General features: G+C 45.6%; 1 protein-coding gene and 1 pseudogene across 1 annotated transcript in view; one reads left to right on the forward strand and one right to left on the reverse strand.

Annotated features, from left to right (window-relative positions):
- Positions 1-22724, forward strand: part of TMC5 (transmembrane channel like 5) — a 72375-nt gene that overhangs the window by 42283 nt on the left and 7368 nt on the right. Inside the window, exons 8-18 of the mRNA XM_045875069.2 lie at positions 965-1116; positions 3869-4013; positions 5104-5259; positions 9235-9386; positions 11532-11610; positions 12595-12692; positions 14509-14604; positions 17195-17270; positions 17452-17585; positions 19793-19966; positions 21593-21671. Coding sequence (XP_045731025.1) covers positions 965-1116; positions 3869-4013; positions 5104-5259; positions 9235-9386; positions 11532-11610; positions 12595-12692; positions 14509-14604; positions 17195-17270; positions 17452-17585; positions 19793-19966; positions 21593-21671 — 1341 coding nt within the window. The remainder of the gene's footprint in view (positions 1-964; positions 1117-3868; positions 4014-5103; positions 5260-9234; positions 9387-11531; positions 11611-12594; positions 12693-14508; positions 14605-17194; positions 17271-17451; positions 17586-19792; positions 19967-21592; positions 21672-22724) is intronic.
- LOC123844980 (ubiquitin-conjugating enzyme E2 variant 1-like) lies at positions 5976-7625 on the reverse strand (annotated as a pseudogene).

Genomic DNA, 22724 nt, shown 5'->3' on the forward strand with positions numbered 1-22724 from the left:
CATCAGGATATTTTTTTTTAATTTTTTTTTTTAATTTTTTTTTATTCATGAGAGTCAGAGAGAGAGAGAGGCAGAGGCAGAGAGAGAAGCAGGCTCCCCGCCCAGCAGGGAGCCCGATGCGGGACTCGATCCCAGGACCCCGGGATCATGACCTGAGCCGAAGGCAGACGCTTAACCATCTGAGCCACCCAGGCGCCCGACATCAGGATATTTTACTCCGAATTTCTTCAACATGCATCTCTGAAAAATAAGGACACTTTCTGCAGTTCTTACATCTAGCAAAATTAAAAATTAATATTATCTAAAATCCAAACCATATTCAAATTTTCCAGTTGTCCCCAAAATGTCTTTCCTAGCTTGCTCATTCAGACCAGAATCTAGTTAAGGCCCATACTTTGCATTTGCTTGTGTTTTCTCTGAATTCTCAATTAATCTAGAATGATCTCTCCAGACACAGCCCCCTTTTTTCTTGACATTGTTGTAGAAACCAGGCCAGTTGTCATGCAGACACCAATGTCCTACCTTCTGGAATTGTCTGATTGTTTCCTTATGGTCTGTCTGATTTGTTACTCTGACCCATTATTTCCCATAAATTGAAATTTAGACCTAATGGCTTGATTCCTTTCCTATTGAACATGTTTGACCATAATACTTAACAGATGACAGAGGCCCATAATGGCTGGCTTTTCTGGTTTTAGTCATGCTTTGCTTGATCACTGTTTCAGGTGGTGACAGCTGGGTTCCTCCATTGTAAGGAGGGTTTGAGAGCCCTTTCCAACTTGAAGAGCCTAGTGATAAAATGTCTACATTCTCAGCGGCCTTGGGTACCCTTTCTCTGCAAATAAAATGTCTAAACTGACTGATGCGAGTTTCTTGCAGATGGGAAAGATGCACTGTGCTGACTGACCATAGTCATCGTTTTCTCGGTAGACCCACCTGACCTAGCGTTTATTGTCCCTTTCAGGGTTATTTTAGAGACACAGTGATGTACTATGGCTTTTACACCAATTCTACGATCGGGCACAGGAACGGTGGGGCATCCTACAACATGCAGCTGGCCTACCTCTTCACAATTGGAGCATGTTTGGTCATCTGTTTTTTCAGTTTGCTATTCAGGTATGGAGCGTCTGCATTTCTTGATTCTAAGCTCTGTTTAGATTTAGGTAAAATTCAAGAGTCTCAAAAGCGACCCAGAGAACAGTTTCTCTGCAATTTTGACTTCCTATTGCTGTCTGATCATTCCTGTTTTAAAACACAGACTGGGGCGCCTGGGTGGCTCCGTTGGTTAAGCGACTGCCTTCGGCTCAGGTCATGATCCTGGAGTCCCGGAATCGAGTCCCGCCTCGGGCTCCCTGCTCGGCGGGGAGCCTGCTTCTCCCTCTGACCCTCCCCCCTCTCATGTGCTCTCTCTCTCATTCTCTCTCTCAAATAAATAAATAAAATCTTTTTAAAAAATTTAAAAAATATATTTAAAAAAAGCCACAGACTGTAAGTTTGGATAAGAAGAGAGGCTTTTGTGTGTTTTCAAAGAAATCGGTCAGTCTGAAAATAAGGTTGTAGTGACCCAACTATTTCTTTCTTTTTTTTTTAAAGATTTTATTTATTCGTTTGAGACACAGAGATACAGAGAGAGAGAGAGAGAGAGCATGAGCAGGGGGAGAGACAGAGGGAGGAGAAGCAGGCTCCCCGCTGAGCCAGGAGCCCGATGTGGGGCTCGATCCCAGGACCCTGGGATCATGACCTGAGCCGAAGGCAGACGTTTAACCGTCTGAGCCACCCAGGCGCCCCGACCCAACTGTTTCTATGACAAGAAGGGCACGGCTGGACAGTTGTCAAAGGGACAACTGTCCAAGAGGAGGTACAGGTGTTCAACCTTTGTCTTCCATAACCATGTACCGCAGGCTGGGTGGCTTAAACACAGAAATGTGTTTTCTCAAGTTCTGGAGGCTGGAAGTCTAAGGTGAAGGTGTTGGTGTGTTGGTTTCTTCCGAAGCCTCCGTCCTTGGCGTATAGACGGCTACCTTCCCACTGTGACTTCACATAGTCTTCCCTCCAGTGCATGTCTGAGTCTTAATCTCCTCTTTTTTTTTTAAGATTTTATTTATTTGACAGAGAGAGACACAGCGAGAGAGGGAACACAAGCAGGGGGAGTGGGAGAGGGAGAAGCAGGCTTCCTGCGGAGCAGAGAGCCTGATGTGGGGCTCGATCCCGACCTGAGCCGAAGGCAGACGCTTAACGACTGAGCCACCCAGGTGCCCCTTAATCTCCTCTTCTTATAAGGACACCAGTCATATTGGATGAGGGCCCACCTTGATGACCTCATTTTAACAAAATTACCTCTATAAACACCCTACTTCCAAATTCTGTCGCTTTCTGAGATACTGGGGGTTAGGACTTCAACATACAGACTTTTAGGGTGTACAATTCAGCCCGTAACAACCTCACTTCCAGCACTATAACTCAACAATTAAAATGAGATTTCGTTTTGTTCTATTTTATTGAAACTACGAAATGCTTCTTAAGCTGCTGTTAAGTCAGTGGTGGCAGATTTTGGAGAGGTAGTGAAATTTAATCAGCATTTTTTTACATGTCAGGCTCAGTGCTAAATGCTTCCTAGGCTGATTTCACTGAGTCCTGCTGATGTCGCCGTGATATTAGCGTCTGCCTTTAAAAAGAGCTTGCTGTTCTAACCCCTACATTGCCTCGCGTGGTGGGCTGAACACTGCCCCCTGCCTCCCAAAGATGTCAGGTCCTAATCCCCAGAACCCGTGAATATGTTACCTTACCTGGCAAAAGGGACTTTGCAGATGTGACTAAATTAAGGATCTTAAAATGGGCCAGTTAATCATCAGGGTCCTTACAAGTGGGAGGCAGGAGGGTCAAAGAGAGGATGGGAGATGCTGCTCTCCTGGCTTTGAAGATGGGAGGGGCCCTAAGCCAAGAAGTGCGGGCCGCCTCTAGAAGCTGGAAAAGGCAGGGGAACAGATTTTCCCCTATAGCATCCAGAAGGAACACAGCTCTGCCGACACCTTGAGTTTAGAACCATTTTCTGACTTTTGACTTCCAGTAAGAGAATACATGTGTGTTGTCTTTTTTTTTTTTTAAAAGATTTTATTTATTTATTTGAGAGAGAGAGACTGAGAGAGAGAGCACATGAGAGGGGGTAGGGTTGGGAGGGTCAGAGGGAGAAGCAGACTCCCCGCTGAGCAGGGAGCCCGATGCGGGACTCAATCCAGGGACTCCAGGACCACGACCTGAGCCGAAGGCAGTCGCTTAACCAACTGAGCCACCCAGGCGCCCTTTTTTTTTTTTTTTTAAAGATTTATTTATTCATTTGAGAGAGAGTACATGAGAGGGGGGAGGGTCAGAGGGAGAAGCAGGCTCCTCGCTGAGCAGGGAGCCTGATGCGGGACTCGATCCCGGGACTCCAGGATCATGACCCGAGCCGAAGGCAGTCACTTAACCAACTGAGCCACCCAGGCGTCCCTACATGTGTGTTGTCTTAAGCCACTGAGTGTGGGGCAATTTGGTGCTGCAGCTAACAGAAACTCACACAATTTTCGTAAAAGCTCTGTGAGTGGGTCCTATGATTATCCCCATTATATAGATGTGGAAACCGAGGCTCACAGCAGTGAATACAACAAAGATCCCCCAGGTGGCCATCCAGGATAGTCAGCAAGGCCTGTCGGATCTTGAAGCCAATGCTCTTAACCATTATGTCGGCGCTCACACTGTTCAGTAGAACCTGGGGCTGGCTCTGCCATGTTGCCTTTCGCTGTTGATGATCGGACTTTCCTTTGTTTAATTCCTGCACTCCCCAATGCCTGCTCCAATAACTTTTGAGTATTTTGGTTTCTGCCTTCCCCAGCATGGCTAGGTACTTCCGGAACAACTTCATTAACCCCCACATTTACTCCCGAGGAATCGCTAAACTGATTTTCTGCTGGGACTTCACCGTCACTCACGAAAAAGCTGTGAAGCTGAAACAGAAGAATCTTAGCACTGAAATAAGGGTAAGGCGAACTTGCTGTGCTCACTTTCCCAGAGCCAACTTCCTTCAGTATGTCTATAACTTTTCTTAAAGTGATAATGATTTTTTTTTGGTGGTCCGTGAGTCTGGCAAAAAAAAAAAAAAGAAAGAAAGAAAGAAAAGAAACAAACAAACTAACTGAACCAAAAACACCTAAAAATATTCCTAATGCCCAAGTGCTGGTGATGGTTTAGGGAATGACCCTTTTCACATGCTATGCTGGCTCTGTAGTTGGTACGAGCTTACTGGAGGGTAGTTGAGGGATTTATATCAAAACGTTAAGTGTAAATGCTTCTTGACCTCACAGTTTCAAGTTTAATATTTTTTCCAGTGGTTTTCAACTCAGGACGGTTTTGCCCCTCAGGGGACATATGGCAATATCTGGAGACTTTTTTGATTGTCACAGTGAGGGTGAGGGGGCTACTGGTGTCTAGTGGGTGGAGGCCGGGATGTTGCTAAACATCCTGCAATACACAGGAAAGTTGTCACAACACAGAAAAAGGGCTGAAAATGTTACTAATGCTGAGGTTGAGAAACCCTGGTCTGTAGAAAAAAACTTATTAAAGAGAAAGAGGAAAAAAACCCCATAAACAAACAAAAAAAACCAAACCCAGACTCTTAAATACAGAGAACAAACTGGTGGTTGCCAGATGGGAGGTTGGGGGGGTGGGGCGGGTGTTGGGTGAAATAGAAAAAAAAAAAAAGAAAGAGGAAGCAGAATTTATTAGCAAAGGAGCTTTGACAAGAGGTTTGACGATGCTAACTTCCTTGGTGTAGATACCCAGCCTATTTTTCAAAAAAGAGTTTCATGACTTCAAAGCACTTTCCTCAAGAGCACGGTCCCAATCCTCTTAAGATGGAAAAAGTGTTTGACGCCATGATGGGGGTTCTTGGTCCATTTGAGATTTTCCCATGGGTCTCTCATAATCCACATCCGACATGAACTTTCCCCTTTCTTTCTTCTGTGGATCTGGGGTGGGTTTGTGTCCTGAAGTGACAGAGATTCACCCGGAGAGTCTTTGCTAACAGTGGAGAGGGTCCTGTGGGCCAGCTTGACTTCCTTGTGTTTGTAGGAAAACCTGTCGGAAATCCGTCAGGAGAATGTCAAGTTAAGGCTCAATCAGCAGCTGATCCGCTTCTCTGCCCACCTGGCGGCCTGGGTTGTCTCCACTGGAGTGGCAGTTGCCTGCTGCGTAGCTGTTTATTACCTGGCTGAGAACAACTCAGAGGTAACCACAGGGGAGGGAGTCCCAGAGTCCAGAGCACAGAACCAGGTGAAGGGATGGGATGCTGGAGGGAAGAGCAGCATAGAGCAGTACTCACAGACTCCATGGCCAGTAGCATTGACATCAGCTGGAGCCTTGTGAAAAAAATGCAGAATCTTGGGTCCCTCCCTTGGCCCATGGACTCAGAATCCATCCTTACCATGTCGCCAGGTGATGTATGTGCACACCTCAGGAGAGCAGCTCTGGGCCAGTGGAGAGATGAGCACCGGGACCACAGACCTGGGATTTGGGGTTTCTTCTTTCCTTATTATATCCCTAATGCTTCCCACTGCCCCCGGCTCTAAGTAGATACTCAGGAAATATTGTGATCTGATGGACTTTTGTGAACGATTTAACCTTTGTTTCTTTTTTGTTGTTGTTGTTATAGCACAACTTATATATTTCAAATGGACAAAAAATTAGTATCGTTTATAGAATCTTAAGATAAATTGCCTTTGAATGGGAGCTTCCTTTCCGGTACTTTGAGGTCTACAAGACGTATCTAGAAAATGTGCTACTGTGTAAAATGACTGCTTAAATCGAATGGGGGGGAGGGAAGAGGGCCTGTGGTTTCTCTTTTTTTTTTTTAATTTAAAAAAAAAATTTCAATTTTTTAAAATTAAAAAAAAATTTTTAATTTATTTTTTGACAGAGAGAGAGACAGCAAGAGAGGGAACACAAGCAGGGGGAGTGGGAGAGGGAGAAGCAGGCTTCCCGCCGAGCAGGGAGCCCGATGCGGGGCTTGACCCCAGGACCCTGAGATCATGACCTGAGCCGAAGGCAGACGCTTAACCACTGAGCCACCCAGGTGCCCCTGTGGTTTCTCTTTTTGATTGATTGCTGTAACACTGTCCTTCGGGCGGCTGAGGGAGTTTCATGTTTTCTTTAGACATCATTAGGCGCTGGAGCTCTTGCAGGACAACTTTGATGCTTTATGAATTCTGCCATTTTGCTAGCACTGATATGGCTCTTGGGTCCACCACTCCATTAGAACTATTAACTCCATTCATATTAATTTTTGTTACAAATCTTACAAAGGGGGGTGCTTCTGGGTATTTAGGTCCACATTCTATTTTAAGGCTGTATATTCGGTTTTCATAAATAGTCTAAGCCCGTGGTGGCTGCCATCTTGCGTCGCTGTCACTCGAAGGCCAGGCCCTTCTTCCCGATTTAACCTTTCTGAGCCCTGTATTCCTCACTTGCAAAACAGGAATGATCGGACCTGGCTTTGTAGGTGTGTGGTCAGGACCAGAGAAAAGTTTTGTGAAGAATCTCCTCAGTGTCCAGTACTGTGGGTGGTGAAGGAATGTTAGCTTTTTTTTCTTTTTCTTTTTTTCCTAGTGATATGAACTCGGAGACTATTTAGCTGGGTGATCTGGGCAAAGTACTGTTTTTCTGTAGGTTTTGGCTTTCAAATCCGTTGGAAAATGGGGCTAATTGTAGCCAGTTTGCTGACCTCTTGAATTGTGGTACAGGTTGGTCCGATTACATCACTTTCTTTATTTTTTTAATTTTAATTTAATTTTTTTTAAAGATTTTATTTATTTATTTGACAGAGAGAGACACAGCGAGAGAGGGAACACAAGCAGGGGGAGTGGGAGGGGGAGAAGCAGGCTTCCCGCGGAGCAGGGAGCCCGATGCGGGGCTCGATCCCAGGACCCTGGGATCATGACCTGAGCCGAAGGCAGACACTTAATGACTGAGCAACCCAGACGCCCCATGTCACTGTCTTTAATGGCTTCATGTTACTCCTAATATAAAATCTATCCTCCATGGCATGATTGACAGATCTTATATGATCTGACCCTGCCCACATCTCTAGTCTCAACACCCCACAACTACCCATATCCTACACACCAGCAACACTAAATGCTGAACTGAACACAGTTCCCTGAACATATCATGCATTTCCTTATCTCTAGGTGGGAAACATGCAGTTCATTGTCCACCCCACGTCCCCTAATTCTGTTATCTGGCAAACTTCTCCTTCTCTAGACCTCGGCACAGTGTCATTTCCTCACCACCATCACCTTCACTAGACTGAGTTGAGTGTTCCTGACTCTGCAGGCTTTTCCTGTGCCCTTGTCATGTGTGGTATTGAAAATACCGGGGGTGCCTGGGTGGCTCAGATGGTTAAGTGCCTGCCTTCGGCTCAGGTCATGATCCCAGGGTCCTGGGATCGAGCCCCACATGGGGCTCCCTGCTTGGTGGGGAGCCTGATTCTCCCTCTCCCTCTACTGTTCCCCCTGCTTGTGCTCTCTTGCTCTCTCTGTCAAATAAATAAATAAAATCTTTAAAAAAAAAAAAAAAGAAAATACCTGTTTATACATTTGTCTGGTAGCTGGGCTCCAGACTCAATACCTCATACATAATAGGTGCTCAACCAAATGGCTGAATAAGTAAAGGAGAAGCCAGGAAGAAAATGGATGTGGGATTATATAAATCTAAGGGTTTGCCATTAACCATATTAAGGTGTGCCCTGAAAGAGGGGAAATTAAGTCTCAATGCTTAAGGGCTTAGCAATGTCTACTTAGGATGCAAACTGTGACCAGGCAGCTATAGGCCTAAAGAAGACTTGTGAGTTTCTTCTTCACCTGGAAGCTTTCCTCTACACCCACGTGAAGTGAAGGAGGGCAGCTAAGGAGGTGAGGAGGCAGAGTGGAGTCATTCCTGTTGTTTGAACATCTGCTCTATGCCAGGCAGGAACAACCTTGTACCACTCCAGGGGTCATACTCATTGGCAACTATCATTTCCTGTGAATGGTGTCCTACCTGTGTTATTCAGGGGCCAGACTTTGCCTTATTTGGTCTCATTTAATTCTTTTTCTTTAAAGATTTATTTATTAGAGAGAGAGAGAGTGGAGGGAAGGGCAGAGGGAGAGAGAATCTTAAGCAGACTCCCCACTGAGCATGGAGCCGGATGCAGGGCTCGATCCCACGATCCTGAGATCATGACCCGAGCCGACGTTGAGAGTCAGACGCTTAACAGACTGAGCCACCCAGGTGCCCTCGCTCTCATTTAATTCTTCAAATAACTCTATGGGTTACACGATAATCTCCTCATTATACAGACAGGGAAAAGAAGCTCAGAGAAGCTATGTCTCTGGCTCCTCATGCAGCTTATAAGCATGGGGAGGGGGCGGCATTTGGATCTATGGCTACAGAAATACTGCCAAAAGTGCAAGCGGGGCATTCCAAAACCATCCAGAGGTAAAGGGAGGCAGGGTCAGGCCTGGGGGTGGGGGAGGGGGTAGTGGGAGACAGAAGAAAAATCCACTGGAATCCCTTACTCCAAGGATGCCTGGCAGAGGGGCACCCTAGCCCCCACTCTTAGCCAAATGCCAGGGTGTCACATCCATATGAAGGAAGGGGTGTCTCTCTGGGCCTCATACAAAGGTACGGCATGGGCTGGCAGAGGCCCCCCCGTTTCCCCTAATTCAGCATCCAAGGACAGCAAAGCCCGGTAAAGATGAACAGGGCCACCCAGGATAGGGGAGGAAACATGCTACAGTGATCAATACCCACGTGCTGTAGCTTCACCGGATTTAAGGTTTTGCTCTGACAGCCAGGGAGCACCTTCTCGGGGCCCTAGACCTTTGCTGAGGATGGTAAAGTCACAGGATGGCTGTTTGCGTTCAGGGCCCTAAGACGCATGGACCCGGTTCAAATCTGCCAGCCCCTAGTGGGTGACCCTGGGCAAGCATTTTTGCCTCTCTGGGCCTCAGTTTGCCCATCAGGTAAGTCTGTTCATAGCCACCTGCCGGGCTGTCGTGAGGATTACACCCAGTCGTGTGGGTGGTGCTTGGCTCAGGGTAAGTGCTCAAGAACCCCTGAGGAGCTACTCCTGGGGTTTGCCCGTTGTGGGCAGTCGCCTGTGGGAGGCCGAGAGGAGTTCAGTGCACACCCGGCCTCTCAGCTCTTGCCTTCCATCCCCTGCAGTTCCTGAAGAAGCACAAGGACCCTGGAGCAGTACTGTTGCTGCCTTTCACTGTGTCCTGCATCAACCTGGCAGTGCCACGCCTCTACTCCCTGTTCAGGCTCGTGGAGCGGTACGAGATGCCACGGCACGAAGTCTATGCCCTCCTGATCCGGTAGGTGTGTCCGCCGCCTCCAGCACCAGCCTCCATTTCCATGGGGGGCAATGAGGTGGGAGCTAGAAAGGGTTAGGCTCAAGTACCAAAGTGCTGTTTTCCAGAAAGAGTTGCAGGAATAGAGTGTGTTCGTGTGGTGGGGGCTCATTGCCAGAAAATCCAAAAGGCGCTCAGGAAATATGGAGCAGTCCATCTGCCTTTTGCTCAAAGTAAGGGCTTATCCTTCCCGATTGCGATCAGCCTGAGGTTTAACATAGGTCTCAGTTATGAGATGTACAGATGTGTATGTTGTGGACTGCAGAAAGGCTCCTGGCTGAGGAGCTGCGCGAGGACTGAAATTTATCCAGTGTTCCCATTAGTCAAGCTGTGAGCCCGGATAGCCACTGCCTCAGCTGGGAGGAAGAGAGGCATTTTTGCAATTCAGACACCCATATGGAGGTAGAGAGGGTACTTTTGGCAATTCATCGGCTGGGACACACATCACTTTTTGCGCTAGAGGTGAACCCAGGGTTTCGATAAACAAAGCACAAAATTACCCAAATTTTGTCCTTATTCCTTCTTCTGGTTAGTTCCCTGACCAGTTCCTGGTTATGGTGGTGTTTATAATAATAGGTCTGTCCAATGCAGATTGAGTTTCTTTACTGATCAATTCGAGAGCCTTTGCCTTCCATGCCTCTGAGATCTGAGTCCTGACCAGCTCTCCAACAGCATTTGGAGAATTTGGATGGAGAGCTGGTAGACCTGTGTGCTTAGTGGGCCATTTTGAACCAATCACTTTGCTATTTGTGTTTTTCCTGATCACATAAAGAGGTTAATGGACTTTTCGCAGACATCAGTCATTTGTACTGCTTCACAAAATATTCAAAATGTTCAAAATCTTCTCTGCATGAAGAGGAAATGGGAAAGGTTCGAAATAGGCAATTCTTTTTGATATAAGATGAGCTTTTCTCAGCTTAGATGAGTATGTTTTCTCAAGTTTAATGTGGAGCTACCCTGCAGCAAAGGTACACTAACTCATTAATCCAGGAGATATTGAGGGTCTACTGCAAGCTAGGTATGAGCAAGAGATTAGGATCTGGCTTTGAAAAAGATCCAGTTTCCTTCCTTCATGAAACTTACTGTCTAACACAATGATTCCCAACCTTCAGCATACACCAGAATTACCTGAAGGGATTGCTTGGCCCTGTCCCCAGAGTTTCTGATTCAGTAGCTCTGGGGTGGGGCCTGAAAATTTGCCTTTCTAGCAAGTTTGCAGATGAGGCCGATGCTACTGGGTTGGAGGACACACTTTGAGAACCACTGGTCTAGAGGCACACGATTGTTGGCACACCAATGTTGAAGCCCTATTAAAACCAGCACGTGTTGATTTAAGGCAAAATGACTGGGTTTAAGAGCTCAGGGGGTTAGAGCAGATGGTCCTCTGTTTCAATCTTTGTCATGCCCCTCGGAAGCTGTGTGACCTTGGACAAATTGTTTCACCTCTGAGCTTCAGTTTCTTCGTCAGTAAGATAGACATAAAATACTATCTACGTGATGATAGAGTTGTAAGTATTAAGAGTTAGAAAGTTGTAAACATTAACTTGAAAAGACTAAGGTGATTCAGTAAAGTTCTTAACACAGTGTACTGTCCATGGTCAGCACCCGGTGAATAGTATGTATGTTTACTGTTATTATAGTCAATGAGAAGTGAAAGAGGGTATATCAGTTGATATAAATTAGGTTATGCTGCAGTAACAAACATCCCCTCTCTTCTCAGTGGCAGTGGCTTAGAACACAAAGATTTATTTCTTGCTCATATTGTATGACCCTTGTGGATGGCAGAGGGTTTTGGTCATGTCATTCATGCCGGGATCCAGGCTGAGAGCAGCAACCATCTCAGATATTGCTGATGGCCATTTCAGAGGGAAGACAGTGAGTTCCAGAGAGTCTTATTGGCATTTAAATGCTGCAGCCTAGAAGTGACACAAAGTGACACACATCACTTCTGCTCACAACTCATTTGCCAGAACTAGCCCTATGGCCCCACTCAAACCAGAGGGGAGCAGAAATTTCGGTCCTACCACATGACCAAAAGGACATATTGGCAAACAGTACTAATGACTGTCATGGAAGGTAATGATAGTTGTTTTCTCTTCTGTTATCTAGAAACATCTTTCTGAAAATATCAGTCATTGGAATTCTTTGTTACTATTGGCTCAACATTGTGGCCCAGGCTGGTGAAGAGGTGAGATTTCTATGCTGTTCTGCCTTGAGTTTGGTTTCTTAACCTTTGACCACCAGGGAAGAAGTGAGTTTCTCAGAGTTTCTACTCATGATCTTAGAGTAGATATCATATTATCCTTCCATTCATCTATCTATCCATTTATCCATCCCTCCCTCCATCCATCCGTCCATCCATCCATCCTTGGGCTATGCACTCAAAACCTCCTTCTCCTTGTTCAGCCAAATCTAAAAGCTCTCAGTCCATCAGCTCATAGCACTGACTTCCTGCACAGGTAAGTGGCTATCAGTTTTATGAACTGACTAATTCAGCCTTCTAGTTTGTGCTAGCCTGCTAAACTCCTAGGCCACTTTCTTTCTTTTTTTTTTAAAGATTTTATTTATTTATTTGACAGAGAGAAAGAGAGAGAGGGAGCACAAGCAGGGGGGAGCGGCAGGCAGAGGGAGAGGCAGACTCCCCGCTGAGCAGGGAGCTGGATGTGGGGCTCGATCCCAGGACCCTGGGATCAAGACCTGAGCCGAAGGCAGACGCCTAACGACTGAGCCCCCCAGGCACCCCCCTAGGGCACTTTCTTAGTCAGGCAGATATTAATGAATTTTCATGAGGTTAATAAAACGAGTGAAGGCATTATTGCCATCGATGCGTTCTGCTCTCCCTGGCTGAGAAATGGGATCCAGAGGGCATAGGACAGGGATGAAAAGTTTTAAGAGGAGAGATAATGAGAAGGGAAAGTTTGGGGTACATGTGGGGGGCAAGACTTACCGGGGGAAGAAGGGGCACAGAAAGGGAATAAACACCCTTGAAAACAAACTCAACAAGTTAATGGTGCATCTCTGCCCGGAGTGGGTCTGCTTTTCTGCGCACACAAGGACTCGGTCAGACCGAGCCACCAGCCATGTCCTGATGAGTGCAGGATGCCAGGAACAGATGGAAATTGAGGAAGAAGCAAAGCCGCTTCGCATCTCCTGACTCTTGTTTGCCTTTCAGTGTTGGGAAACCCTCATTGGCCAGGAAATCTACCGACTCCTTCTGATGGATTTTGTGTTCTCTTTAGCTGATTCCTTCCTGGGCGAGTTCCTGAGGAGGTAAATATTTGTCAGCCTTGAGTAATTAATACCTGATGTTGGAACCAGAGCCATAGTCTTGGCTGAGCAGGAAGTATGGGTATCCTTTATACTTATATACTTAGTACATAAGTATCCCTTATATACTTTAGTGTGCACTGTTAGAAGTCTGCCTTTCATTCTTTGGGATACTGATTCTTTCTGAATTAACTGATATTTCACTTTTATCTGACAGTCCTGTTGTCCAAGTTTCAGCTAGCCCTTGACAACCTTCTCTTGAAAAAAAAAAAAAGGGCTAGAAATAAAACATAGAAACTGAAAGTCATTTGAGAACTTTCCACCATAGATAATTTTTTTTTTTAAGATTTTTTATTTATTTATTTGACAGAGAGACACAGCGAGAGAGGGAACACAAGCAGGGGGAGTGGGAGAGGGAGAAGCAGGCTTCCCGTGGAGCAGAGAGCCCGATGCGGGGCTCAATCTCAGGACCCTGGGATCATGACCTGAGCCGAAGGCAGACGCTTAACGACTGAGCCACCCAGGCGCCCCTCCACCATAGATAATTTTATCCTTCCAGATTTTTCTGTGCACATACTGCTTTGTGTGTGTGTGTGTGTATTATATAATTTCAAAGACAAAAATGGGGTCACAATGAAAATCACTGTGGTGTGTGCTCTTATTAATCTTAAAACTCTGCTGTGGTATCTTTCCCTAACAGTACATCTAGATTTATGTCATGATTCATTTAATTGAATTTGATTATTATGGTGATTGTTATTTCAGATGCCAGGTATACAGAATTGAGGCAGTGTAATCATTGACCCATATATAGTCCTCTTTTACTGATTTATTCATTTATTTGTTAATAATATGCCGAGCATCTCGTTCCTTATAGACACACGTTTCTTTGAGCTGCCCCCATGATAAGATGGCATAACATAAAGATTCTTTCCTCGGTGGGTAGGTTGCATGCCCAATCTCCTCACTCAGTCTGCCCAAACTCACTTTCATTACAGCCTCTGTTCAGGGTCTGGACGTAAAGGTAGGGAGGTTTTTTTGTTTTTGTTTTTTTCATGGCAATTTTTTTTTTTTAATTGGCATCCTCTCTGTATGAAGAATTCAAAGTGGTCTCAAGTTTCCTCAGAATAAATGGAGACCTTGGCTTCCTCTTGTGGATTTAGAAAGCAAGCAAGCACTATTAATCCAATAGCAGTAACCAGAAATGGAAAAATGTTCAGTTTATTTGGGTTCGGAGGTTCTGAATTTATCTGGTCCCTGAGAAAAAGGTTGAATAAGCAAAGAGTGGTATAAATGAGATAATAGGATAATTTTAATAGTGATCTCATTTAAATAATATCTATTGTTAGCTTATAATTAACTATTTAAATAACAGGAGGGATAACTTAAATAATGTTCTCTAGAATTTTTCTTTTTTTTAGAAAGAGGGGCATAGGGAGAGGGAGAGAGAGGATCTTAAGCAGGATCCATGCCCAGCATGGAGCCTGATGCGGGGCTCAATCTCACAACCCTGAGATTTTTACCTGAGCCGAAATCGAGAGTCAGATTCTTAACCTGAGCCACCCAGGCACCCCTCTAGAATTTTTTTTAAACCACTTCAGCAGTACCTCTATTCAAATGTATTGTATTAATTCCATTTTCCCTCAATTCCTTCAATTATTTCTTTGAAAATATGCTTGTACTTGGAACCTTTCAAACATTTGCAAGGAAACTTAGGACTTTATTCCAAACTGGTGAGGCTCTACTTTGTTGATTGTGGGGAATCTTTTGAAGGAGAGAGTTGATGATTTGGGTACTAAACTCAGTGATGTTTTCACAGACTCATTGGAATGCAGTTTATCACAAGCCTTGGCTTACAAGAGTTTGACATTGCCAGGAATGTCCTGGAACTGATCTATGCACAAACTCTGGTGTGGTAAGTTTTGAAAATCTTCAGACTGACTCAGAAATATTTTGTAAGTGGGGATATTGTGGGTATTGTTACCTTTATGAGCACTTTTAAAAAAAACTGTGGTAGGGAAATGCATCATATAATAATCATCTGAACCTTTTCTAAATGTACAGTTGAGTCGTGTCTATTCACATAGCTGTGCAACAGATCTCCAGAACTCTTTTCATCTTGCAAAGCGGAAACTCCCTACCCATCAAGCAAGAACTCCCCAGTTCCCCCTTCCCCAGCCCCTGGCAACCAGCACTCTATTTTCTGTCTCTGTGAGTTTGACTACTCTAGATACATTATGTCAGTGGAATCATACGGAATTTATCTTTTTGTGCCTGGCTTATTTCACTTAGCATAATGTTCTTCGGGTTCTACATATTGTAGCATACATCAGTACTTTCTTCCTTTGTAAGAGTGAATAATATCCCATTGTATGGATATACCACATTTTGTTTATCCATTCATCCATGGAGGGACCTTTGGGTTGCTTCTACCTCTTGGTTACTGTGAATAATGCTGCTATGATTATGGGTATGCAAATGTCTCTTTGAGACCCTGCTTTCAATTCAATCTTATGGCACATATGAACACTCTTAGATTGTTTAATTAAATGATGTTCATAGATCAGCTGATGTGATAATAACAATATATTTCCATTTATCGAGTGCTTACTTTGGCCGGGTTTTTGAACCCTAGACACCAAGTGCTCATACTACTGATCACTTGCTGAAGGTTCCAAAGGGAAATGTTAGCCATGAGCAGGGGGGGAAAAGTTCCAATCAGAGGTGGCCATTATTACTTCTGGGCCTTTATGGTTTGTGTTAATAAACTGTAAATAAGCACAACTGAAAACCCATGTATCCTTTCCTTTCTCCACGGCAATTATAGATTTAACCTCTGTGCTTTTTAGGAGAAGATTGCCTTTGCTCATGAGCTTTAAAAGAAGATAAGGGAAAGGTGCCTGGGTGGCTCAGTCGGTGGAGCATCCAGCTTTTGGTTTCAGCCCAGGTCATGATCTCGGGGTCGTGAGATCGAGCCCTTGTCGGCTCCGTGCTGGGTGTGGAGCCTGCTTGGCATTCTGTCTCTGCCCCTCCCTTGCTCACTATCTCTTTCTTTCTCTCTCTATAACAAAAAAGAAGACAACAGAAAGGGAGTGTATGTTAGGGACGATGGTAGAGATGAGGTGAGGTAAGTATCTTTTGCACACCAGCTTGTCTATTTTTTGGCATGTCTACATATCACCTGTACTGGTTTTATTTTATTTTATTTATTTATTTAATATTTTATTTATTTGACAGAGAGAGACACAGCGAGAGAGGGAACACAAGCAGAGGTAGTGGGAGAGGGAGAAGCAGGCTTCCCGCGGAGCAGGGAGCCCGATGCGGGGCTCGATCCCAGGACCCTGAGATCATGACCTGAGCCGAAGGCAGACGCTTAACGACTGAGCCACCCAGATGCCCCTAAATACATTGTTAAAGGAGTCTTTATTTTACAACCATAAGTGGAAAACCTGTGTCATTTGAGAGAAACTTCAAGTAACTTGAAAAGTAAATCCAACCAGGGCACCTGTCTGGCTCAGTTGGTAGAGCATCTGACTCTTGATGTCAGTGTCGTAGGTTCTCTGGCATAGAGATCACTTAAAGAAAAATGTCAGTCACTTTAAAAAATAAAATAAAACCAAGCCTATCACAAACAGTCAAATTCTAGCTGGGTGCTCCTGTCTGCCAAGGTTCTCAGTTTAAAGCTTGTCCCCACCATTTCTTTTAGGAGAAAAAGGGAGGTCGGCAAGTGTTAGGCCCACCAAATTGAGATTTTCTTCTCTTGGAAATCTCTACTCAGGAGTGTTAGGGAGAATTGAGGGGAATGTCCTTCTCATGTGTAACCCAGTGTCCCTGCAGGACCTCAGACCTTCTCTACTGCCATGGAGGGAGGAGAGGGACATGTCCCACATTCGGGACACCTAGGTTAGGGCTTGCTGAAGGCCATTTGGTGGTATGTGGGTGGTACTTTCTGCAAAATCTCTTTTCCAAAGCTGGGAAGAGAGCAGCTGAGGATCTTGGGTATGGTGGGGATTTTCCTGGTTTGCAGGGGGACAGAGCACTTTCCCTCTGTATTTGTTTGTTAGGGTTGCCATAACAGAGTACCACAGACGGGGTGGCTTAACAACATTTCCTCACGATTCTGGATGCCAGAAGTCCAAGATCAAGGTGTTCAAGGGTTGGTTTCTTCTGAGACCTCTGTGCTTGGCCTGTAGATGGCACCTTCTCCCAGTGTCCTCACATGGTTCCTCTGTGTGTCCTAATCTCTTCTTTGAAGGACACTAGTCAGATTGCATTAAGGCCCACCCTAGTGATCTCACTGTACCTTAATTAACTCTTTAAAGGCCCTATCTCCAAATATAATCACATTCCTAGGTATTAGGGGTTAGGACTCCAGCGTATGCATTTTGGAGAAACACGGTTCACCCCTTAACACCCTCTTTCCCTTCCCTGCACACCCTGTATCTGCCCCCGCTCCCCACTCTGCGTGTCTCCCCCTGACCTCTGACACTCTTTCTCCCTCATAGGATTGGAACCTTCTTCTGCCCTCTGCTGCCCTTTATCCAAATGATTACTCTTTTCATCATGTTTTACGTCAAAAATGTGAGTCAGTCTGAAGTTGGAATCGATTAGCCTCTCTCAGTCCCATGTGACCCCATGGTGGTTGGAATTGCGTTGGGGGTGGTGGGGGGTGGTGCCGGGAAGGGGGTCAGGAAGCTGGTGCCTGGCTGGGGTCCCTGCTTCTTTGACCACAGATGGGAGGTGGCCGTTTCTCTCTCTTCAGATCAGCCTGATGATGAATTTCCAACCTCCCAGCAAAGCCTGGCGAGCCTCACAGATGATGACATTCTTCATCTTCTTGCTCTTTTTCCCATCCTTCACTGGGGTCTTGTGCACCCTAGCCATCACCATTTGGAGGTAGGAGATAGTGGCCTTGTGGTGAGGTCTTAGAGATGTGGTGGGTGAGTGTTTTAACATGTCAGCTTTATTATTATTAAGGTATGGTGAGACCAGCAGATCAGAAGGCGAATGCTGTTGAAAGATGATCTGTTGTTCTCAGACCCCAGTAGAAGTGGTGGTGGCGGGTGGGAATACCACGCCACGGAGGGCCACATGAGGAAGCCCCAGGGTTGGTCAGGACGCAGAGGGAGTGAGGAGAAAATGTGAGCAAGAGCCTTTATTGTGGTTTCGGTGGGAAGGAAAGAGCAAGGCGGAGTAGGCAGGTTTAGGATTGGCTAATTGGAACAATTTCAGTGGGTTTTGAGGTAAAGGGGCTGACTGGAGTTGTCTGGTACCTGGCTCTGGGGTGATCAGGGCAGGGGGATAGTGACCCTGAGTGTGAGAGCCTGATAGAGTAGGTGGAGGGTGGGATATGGGCTCTGGATCAAGGGCTATTTCTCCAGGGTCAATAAGACCCCAGATGTCAAAACATCAGAGTGAGAAGACAGCGCTTAGTACATTGTTTAACCCAAGTTCCCTTGGAAATCAGCAGACAAAACAACCAAGGGAGGGAGTAGCTCTTGGTTCGGTCACCACCCATCAGGTGACTTGGCACAGTTTCCTCACTTCCTGGAAGGACTGCAACTTCCCAGAATGGGGACAGAACTTGAGCGAAATGAACGGAAATGCCCTGCTTGAGCTGGTTCCCTCCTAGCTCTCCAACCTCAGCCCACTTTGGCTCCACCTTCCTTCATCCTCATGGCTCTTGCTTCACACCTGGGACCCTGTGAGCCTCTCCTGACACAGGGTGGAGTCCTCTGAAGTGTTCTCCCGACTCCCTTTGCTTGGTGGCCTTCTGCCCGCCCTCTGGTTCTTGGCTCAGAAGTGACCCGGCTTATCTATGTCAGTTCCACCTCTTGTCTCTTCATTCCATCGCTCATGGCCAGAGATGCCTTCATTTGGATCTTTGTTTAATCATTACTCATTAGTTGTTCATCTTTCTTTTTTTTCATAGTTTATTTTTTTATTTTTTTAAAGATTTTATTTATTTATTTGACACAGACACAGCGAGAGAAGGAACACAAGCGGGGGAGTGGGAGAGGGAGAAGCAGGCTCTCCGCTGAGCAGGGAGCCCGATGCGGGGCTCGATCCCAGGACCCTGGGATCATGACCTGAGCTGAAGGCAGACTGCTTAACCGACTGAGCCACCCAGGTGTCCCTAGTTGTCCATCTTTCTTACTAAAATGTAAATCCGAGAGGGCAGAGTCCATGTCTGTCTTGTTTACTATGGAATCCCCAAGGCTTAGTATCTAGCACAGCACCTCGTACAGGTGCAGTAAACTTTTATAGAATGAATGAGTGAATGAATGAATGAATGAATGAATGAATGAATGAATGAATGAATGAACGAACGAAGGAGTTGACTTTTAGGTTGTAAGCAGAACTGGAACCATCAGGAACTCAAGTGGCTTCAGGGGAGGCTCCTCTGTTTTACGACGTCTTTGTATCTCTCTTTTCTCTCTCTTCCTAACCAGTTCCTAGTTTCCCTCTAGTTTGTGCTAGTTCATAACAACTGACTACACGTGGCCACCATTGCCACAATTTCAGCCTCCACAGATCACAGGGTCCCCTCTTCATATTTCTTAGTTCAAGTTCCCCAGAAAAAGAATCTGATCACCCAGTTCATTTCTTCAAGCCAGGATATCGCAGAGTTCAACGTCTGCTCTTTGGATTGGCGATCAGTAGATCCAGTGAGAAGCTGTCTGGGAGCAGGTCCTCAGAGCGTAGGTCACAAGTGTAAGATATCCCAGCTGAGGCTGTGAGGGAGAGGGTTTCCTCGGGAAGGAGGGTATATGTACAGCAGACAAGAATTGCTGGTTCTAGGTCCAGAGCCCAGAAAGGACAGTTTGATTCTAGAAAAAGCTATACCTGAGTCTTGTGCTAGAGAGGTTTTTCTGTCCCTTGTTTTTTTTTTTTTTTTTAAGATTTTTATTTATTTATTTATTTGAAAGAGAGAGAGAGCGCACATGGGACGGGGGAGGGTCAGAGGGAGAAGCAGACTGCCTGCTGAGCAGGGAGCCCGATGTGGGACTCGATCCCGGGACTCCAGGATCATGACCTGAGCCGAAGGCAGTCCCTTAACCAACTGAGCCACCCAGGCGCCCCTCTGTCCCTTGTTTTACCAGATTGAAACCTTCAGCTGACTGTGGCCCCTTCCGAGGTCTGCCCTTCTTCATTTACTCCATCTACGGCTGGATCGACACCTTGAGTAAAAGGCCTAGCTACCTGTGGGTTGTTTGGATCTACCGGAACCTCATCGGAAGCGTGCATTTCTTTTTCATCCTCACCCTCATTGTGTTGTAAGTGGAGCACCTCGGGAACCCGGAGGGGGAAACATACCATTAACTCTGCTGGTGGATAGTCTGGGCGAGGTTTGCCAGGAAGGCAAAGGGCTACAGTGTTAGCTCAGTGTTCTGGATGCCCCTGACTTTGCCCTTGTCCTAGGTTTTTTGTTTTTGTTTTCTGTGGTTTTTTTTTTTTTTTTTTTTACCTGTTTTATGAAGAAAACAATACCTTCTGTGCTCCCTCTTAAGAAATTACATGAAAACAAAATGAAAATTTTGATTTGAGACTGCTTAGGAAAATTTTAGGTGTGATTCTTTCTGAGATTGTGATTACGTTCAAATGGGTTGGGCAGTGTTGGTACATAGGATAGCGTTCTTCCATTTCCAAATAAAAACGATCAATTTCTGACTTTTTTTTTTAAGATTTTATTTATTTATTTGACAGAGAGAGACATAGCGAGAGAGGGAACACAAGCAGGGGGAGTGGGAGAGAGAGAAGCAGGCTTCCCGCCGAGTAGGGACCCTGGGATCATGACCTGCGCCGAAGGCAGACGCTTAATGACTGAGCCAGTTTCTGACTTCTTATGAAAAAACAGATCTGCCAAGACCAGGTTCATCTTCCTGCATGAACAGTTGGTTGGCTAATAGCTGTCCCTCTTTAGAAGCCTAGCCCTGATAGCACTGGAAATTGCAACTCCTCAGAGAGAGAGACACAACTCAAAAGCACAGACTAGTGGAACCAGTGGATGTTGCTTATAGAGCAGCCTTTCAGGTTTGCAGGTGGAAGTGATGAGACAGAGATGGACTGACTTGCAGAAATAGGCTCCAGGCTGCACAGCCTGTGAGTGACACAGGGGCTAGAACCTGGGTGTCCTTGCTCCCGGTCATGCCCTCCCTTCCCTACACTAGGTTGCCACTAGCCTCTTTAAAATGCTGAGCTTTCCTAGGGCCTTGTTGTATCACACTTCTGATTCACTGGGGAGCTTGTTAGAGATCCAGAATCTTGGGCCCTACCCCAGACCTACAGAACCCCAGAATCTGCATTTTGACAAATTCCCAGGAAATTTATATCACGTTGAAGTTTGAATAGCACTGGGCAGACTCACAAACTCTGGCTGCACATGAGAATCATGTGTAATCTGTAAAAATACTATTTTCTGGCCCTCTGCCAGACAACTGATTATGAGAATAATTGATCTGAGAAGAGGTCATGGAATGAGTCTTTTTTCTATCTCTCGTGATTCCATGTGCAGCCAGGTTGAGAACTGTTGCTCTTTTTTTTTTAATTATTATTTTTATTTACTTGAGAAAGAGCACAAGTGGGGTGGGGGGTCAGAGGGAGAAGGGAAAGCTGACTCCCCACTGAGCAGGGAGCCCAATGTGGGGCTCGATCCCAGGACCCTGAGATCATGACCCGAGCCAAAGGCAGACGCTTAACGACTGAGCCAACCCACGTGCCCCTAGAACCATTGCTGTGGTGTATTTAACCTGTAACTCATCCAGACACAACTTTTCGGGAACACTGTGGGGCCAAAATCCACTTGCAAGCAAATATCTCGGTTTCTTTGCACTCTTTTGGAATTTGGGGCCTGCAAGACATTGGCAAAAGTGTCTGTCATTCTTTCTTTTCTTCTCTTCTAGAATCATCACCTACCTTTACTGGCAGATCACAGAGGGAAGAAAGATTATGATCAGACTGCTCCATGAACAGATTATTAATGTAAGTTCCATTAGTCCCTCTGTTATCCTCCTCCCACCATTTTTTAAAAACATTTTATAATGGGAACTTTCAGACATATTCCAAAATAGAATAGTATGATGAACCCACACCTGCCCACCACCCAGTGCCAACTACCATCAACATGTGTGTACTCTTTTTTTTTTTCCAAGATTATTTGTTTATTTATTTGAGAGAGACAGAGTGAGCATGAGTGGGGGTGGGGCAGAGGGAGAGAGAGAAGCAGACTCCCCGCTGAGCAGGGAGCTCAACTTGGGGCTCGATCCCAGGACCCCGAGATCATGACCTGAACTGAAGGCAGATGCTTAACTGACTGAGCCACCCAGACGTGCCAGTATCCTCTTATCTACACTAACCGTTCACTGCAAATCTCTGGATTATTTTAAAGCAAATCCTAGACTTATATCATTTTATCTGTAAAAACTTCTTTGCACCTAAGAGATATAAACTTTTAAAAAACATAACCACAATACCATCATTGCACCTAAAAGAAATAATTCCTGGGGCGCCTGGGTGGCTCAGTTGTTAAGCGTCTGCCTTCGGCTCAGGTCATGATCCCAGGGTCCTGGAATCGAGCCCCGCATCGGGCTCCCTGCTCCGCGGGAAGCCTGCTTCTCCCTCTCCCACTCCCCCTGCTTGTGTTCCCTCTCTCGCTGTGTCTCTCTCTGTCAAATAAATAAATAAAATCTTTAAAAAAAAAAAAAAGAAATAATTCCTTACTATTAGCTCATACGCAATCAATGGTCAAATTTCCCCGATTGTCCCATGGGGTGTCTTTTTTTTTTTTAAAGATTTTATTTATTTATTTGAGAGAGAGAGAATGAGAGAGCAAGCACATGAGAGGGGGGAGGGTCAGAGGGAGAAGCAGACTCCCTGCCGAGCAGGGAGCCCAATGCGGGACTCGATCCCAGGACTCCAGGATCATGACCTGAGCCGAAGGCAGCCGCTTAACCAACTGAGCCACCCAGGCGCCCACATGGGGTGTCTTTTTATAGTAGGGTTGTTCAAATCAGGGTCTGAGAAAGTGCTGCAGGT

This window comes from Mirounga angustirostris, unplaced genomic scaffold, assembly GCF_029215605.1.
Source record: "Mirounga angustirostris isolate CCGP_5_RB_7025 unplaced genomic scaffold, mMirAng1.0.hap1 SCAF_5, whole genome shotgun sequence".
Classification (NCBI taxonomy): Eukaryota; Metazoa; Chordata; class Mammalia; order Carnivora; family Phocidae; genus Mirounga; species Mirounga angustirostris.